The 4738-nt window shown below is 43.6% G+C and overlaps 1 protein-coding gene across 3 annotated transcripts in view; it reads left to right on the forward strand.

Moving 5' to 3' along the window:
* Positions 1-2395, forward strand: part of NFKB1 (nuclear factor kappa B subunit 1) — a 125179-nt gene extending 122784 nt beyond the window's left edge. Inside the window, exon 24 of one of the 3 annotated variants that reach the window (XM_007463813.1) lies at positions 1420-2395. In XM_007463813.1, the coding sequence (XP_007463875.1) occupies positions 1420-1577 (158 nt within the window). In that variant the 3' untranslated portion in view covers positions 1578-2395. The remainder of the gene's footprint in view (positions 1-1419) is intronic. The other 2 variants (XM_007463812.1, XM_007463814.1) reach the window with 2 other exon arrangements.
* Positions 2396-4738: the final 2343 nt, after the last annotated feature.

Raw genomic sequence — 4738 nt, forward strand, 5'->3', positions numbered from 1 at the left:
CAACAGGTAGTGTGATTCTTTTTAAAAATTGACGTTCCTCTCTCCCCTTCATTCAGCCATTCAACAGATCTCTACTGAGCACATCTGGCGTGCCCACCCAGCAGTGTTGCAGGCGTTGAAGATGGGTCAGTGAGCGGCAGAGACCGTGTCCCTGCTTTATCTGCTCTCTTTCAAACCTCGCTTTCGCCTGCGCTTCCTCCTGCCCCCCTGCCCTGCCGCGTGTTCCTTCTGCCCCCCCAGATCACTAGTCCGATCCAGGCTCAGGGTCTTTGAGCTTTCTTGTCCCCTTCCCTGCAAAGGTCCTTACCTGGCGGGCTCCTCCTTGCCGTTCAGTTTCAGCACTGGTGGCACCTTGCTGGGGTGGGAGGGCCCTTCCTAGGGGAGTGAGGACAGGTGTTGTGCACGCTTTAGAAAGGAATAGCGTATCCACCAGAAAACCACCCACATCTCCTGTCATATGACCTGACGCTCCCTCTACACAAAGAAGTAGGTAAATACTTATATTTTAAAAAGCCTCACGCCCTCAATTTGTAGTTATTTTTAAAATACCTCACAGTTCCTAGCACATAACAGAAACCCATAAAGATGGGTGGGTTGAATAAATCAATAACAATAGCCATGCCACTGCCATTAAGGTCTTAACGTTTTAACATTGGAATTTAACATACAAGAAGATAGCTTTTTTTTTTTTTTTTTTTTTTTTTAGAAGATAGCCTTTTGATTCGTGTACGGTAGACTTCTGTTTCCTTGGTCACTCTCTCCCTATAGGAAATAATTCATATTGCTCAGATCCCTAAAGACACTTCTCAAAGGAGAATCTGACCTAATTGCCCAGTAGAGGCTCATTTTCATCAAAATCACCTTACTTTTTTGGCTACCAAAATATTTTTGAGGCAGTGTATATAGTGTCTAATAGCATACGAGGCCCAGAGAGAGATCTCATTTTTATTTCCTACTTCTGTCACCAATTTATTTTGCCTACGTTCAGCAATTTCCCCAGCTATAAAATAGGTAATACAGTGGGTGGAAAAAATACACCTAATTTCTAAGAAAAAAAAAGGTACACTTTGAGTCTAGAGAATTCAGAAACGATTCTGATAAACATGAGGCTAGATTATAAGAAAGAGAGGTGAAAACACTTGGCTAACTTTGACGTTTTCACACTTCTTATAAAGCTCAGTGTTTTCTGTCCCCACCCCCCCAACCCCCCCCCCCCCCCCCCCACCCCGTGAACAGTAGCAACACCTGGGGCAGCGCAGGTGGGCCCACGGTGACTGGTGGAGGGGAACAGGCAGAATTCTGCAGCCCACGAGCCTTCCAGATGCACACGGGAGCCCAGCGGGGATGGCAGGTGCACAAGAGTGAGGGCCTGGCCGTGTTCCCCGTGCACCCCTGTGAGTCCATGCTTTCTCCCCCCAGATGAGTTCCGGGACGACAGCATCTGTGACAGTGGTGTAGAGACATCCTTCCGCAAACTCAGCTTCACAGAGTCTCTGACCAGCGGCAGCTCCTTGCTAACTATTAACAAAGTGCCCCACGGTTATGGGCAGGAAGGACCTCTAGAAGGCAAAATTTAGCCTGCTGGCAGCTTCCAACACCGAGTAAACCAAAGCTCTGAAATTCCATCGCATTGTCCAGAGGAAGGAAGTGCATCCAAAGGTGCTCCGAGGAATACCGGCCTGCTTGGATCGCTCTGGGGTGTAATTCAAGGCCTTAAACGTGGATTTCTTCTTTGGTTCTGAAGTGAATTTTAGTTCAGTTGACTTACCGATAGTATCTACGATCACAGCCCGCAGCTGGGCTGACGCCTCTTTGGGAGTGCGGTAGCTTGTTGAGCTTTACCAGCTGCTTTCTGTTATCATTGCTGCTGTCCCTCTGCTGCTTTCCCACTGTCATTAAAAGTTCTCACAGTCCCTACTGGGTGTTCCTTCTGGCCGTCCATAGCACAGTTGTGCATTCAGATTAAGGATTATGAAAAGGGATATTTTAAAGTGAGAGTTATTTGGTGTGTGATTTAAAAAAAAAAAAAAAGGCTCATTAGGACTTGCCTGACTGTCCTGTGGTTAGGACTCGGTGCTTCCACTGCAGGAGGCCCGCGTTCGATCCCTGGTTGGGGAACTAAGATCCCGCAAGCTGAGTGGCCGTTAAAAAAAAAAAAAAAAAAAGAGCTCACTGCTTTTCCTAATGTGGTTCTCTCTGTGATTTGAAAAAAGAATATGTACATGTCAGTATTTAAACATGGTTACAATCAGTCCTGAAAATGGTATTTCCCCCCTTTGGCTGCATTTTGCTATTGTAAATATGTTTTTTTAGATCAAATACTTTAAAGGAAAAAATGTTGGATTTATAAATGCTATTTTTTATTTTACTTTTATAATAAAAGGAAAATTAAATTGATGCGCTCATCTTGTTTGATCTCTACAAATATTTTTCTAAGATTTATTCCTTATAATCACGGGATCATTCCGTAGCCTGGTTCTCACATTCACAGTTCCCTCTAGAATCAATTTTTTGATCCAGAAATGAGCAAAAAAAAAAAAAAAAAAAAATTTCAACCTGAGATGAAAGCTTTGGGTTTGTCAAATCCTTGCCAGGCTGTGTCATTTAGGCTGTGTCACTTCATCTTCCTCCATCGTCTCATGCAAAACTGTTTCCTCTTCAACCTTCGATGTGTTCCCAATGCCTCTGCGATGCATAAAGTATTGAAAAGCCTTCCAGCACGAAGCTTTGCTGAACTCTTCACTCAAGAGGTTGAAGATAAGGGAGAGGAGAAATGAAAAGTGTGTGAATGAGGTGCTGTGGTGGACACTGTGATGTGCAACCCAGATCTTCTTCCACAAAGGACTTGTCAGCCCAGCTGCTGGGGGCGCACCAAACCAGTCCTTCATTGGCATTTCAACAGTCTTCACCACGTATAGATCCCATCTCAAGAAACCACTTTCTTTGCTCATCCATAAGAAGTAACTCTTCATCCCTTGAAGATTATGTGATCGCAGCACTTCAGTCACATCTTCAGGCTCCACCTCTAATTCTACTTATTATTTCCACCACATCTGCAGTTCATTCCTCCACTGAAATCTTGGCCCCCCTCAAGTCATCCATGAGGGCTGGAATCAACTTCTTCCAAACTCCTGTAGGAATGTGGATACTTTGACCTCTTCCCATGAATCATGAATGTTCTTCACGGCATCTAGAATGGTGAATCCTTTCCAAAAGGTTTTCAATTGAATTTGCCCAGATCCAGCAGAGGAATTTCTACCTATAGCCTTACAAAGTGTATTTCTTAAATGATAAGACTTGAAAGTCGAAATTACTCCTTGATCCATGGCTGCAGAATGGATGTTGTGTTAGGAGGCATGAAAACGTCATTCATCTTGTTGTACGTCTCCATCAGAGCTCTGGGGTAACCAGGGGCGTTGTCAGTGAGCAGTCATATTTTGAAAGAAATCTCTTTTTCTGAGCAGTAGGTCTCAACAGTGGGCTTAAAATATTCAGCAAACCATGTTGTAAACAGATGTGCTGTCATCTAGGCTTTGTTGTTCCATTTATGGAGCACAGGCAGAGTAGATTTAGTGTAATTCTTAAGGGCTCTAGGGTTTTTAGAGTTGTTAAGTGAGCACTGGTTTCAATTTAAAGCCACCAGGTACATTAGCCCCTAACAACAGAATCAGCCTGTCCTTTGAAGCCAGGCATTGACTTCTGCTCTCTAGCTATGAAAGTCCTGGATGGCATCTTCTTCCAATAGAAGGCTGTTTCACCTGCACTGAAAATTTGGTGTGTAGTGTAGCCACCTCGTTCAGTTATCTTCGATCTTCTGGATAACTTGCTGCGGCTTCTCCATCAGCACTTGCTGTTTCACCTTGCTCTCTGATGTTATGGAGATGCCTTCCTTCCTTCAACCTCTTGAGCCAAACTCTGCCAGCTTCAGACATTTCCGCAGCTTCCTCACCTTTCTCAATCTTTACAGAATTGAAAAAACGTAGGGCCTTGCTCTGGAATAGGCTTTGGCTTAAGGGAATGTTGTAGCTGGTGTGATCTTCTATCAGCAATAAGGCTCTTTTGCTTTCTTACCTTTGGTGTGTTCACTGGAGGAGCACTTTGCATTCCCTTCAAGAAGGGAAGGGAACTGGCTTGGCTAACTGCTGCGAGAGGCCTAGTTTTCAGCCTTTCTTGGCTTTCGACATACCTTCCTGAGCTTGATCGTTTCTAGCTTTTGATTTAAAAGGAGAGATGTGCAACTTTTTCCTTTCACTTGAACACTTAGAGGACCTTGTAGGGTTATTAACTGGCCTGATTTCAATATTGTTGTGTCTCAGGGAATAGAGAGGCCCGAGGAGGAGGAGACAGACAGGGAACGGCCATTCGGTGGAGCGGTCAGAACACACACATCATTTATCAGTTAGGTTCACCGTCTTCTATGGGCATGGTTTGTGACACCTCAAAACAGTTACAATAGTAACATCAGAGATCACAGATCACCATAACAAATACAATAATAATGAAAAATTCGAAATATTTCAAGAATTACCAAATTGTGACACAGAGACACGAAGTGAGCAAATACTGTTGTAAAAAATGGCACTGGTTAACACAGGGTTACCACAAACCTTCAATTGATTAAAAAAAACAAAAAAAAACCCTGCAATATCTGCAAAGCACAATAAAGAAAAGCACAATCAAATGAGGTATGCCTGTATTCCAGTTTTTGAAAGTTGTATTTTTAAAGTAAAAACAGTAG

This window comes from Lipotes vexillifer, unplaced genomic scaffold (assembly GCF_000442215.2).
Source record: "Lipotes vexillifer unplaced genomic scaffold, Lipotes_vexillifer_v1.1 scaffold49, whole genome shotgun sequence".
Taxonomy (NCBI): Eukaryota; Metazoa; Chordata; class Mammalia; order Artiodactyla; family Lipotidae; genus Lipotes; species Lipotes vexillifer.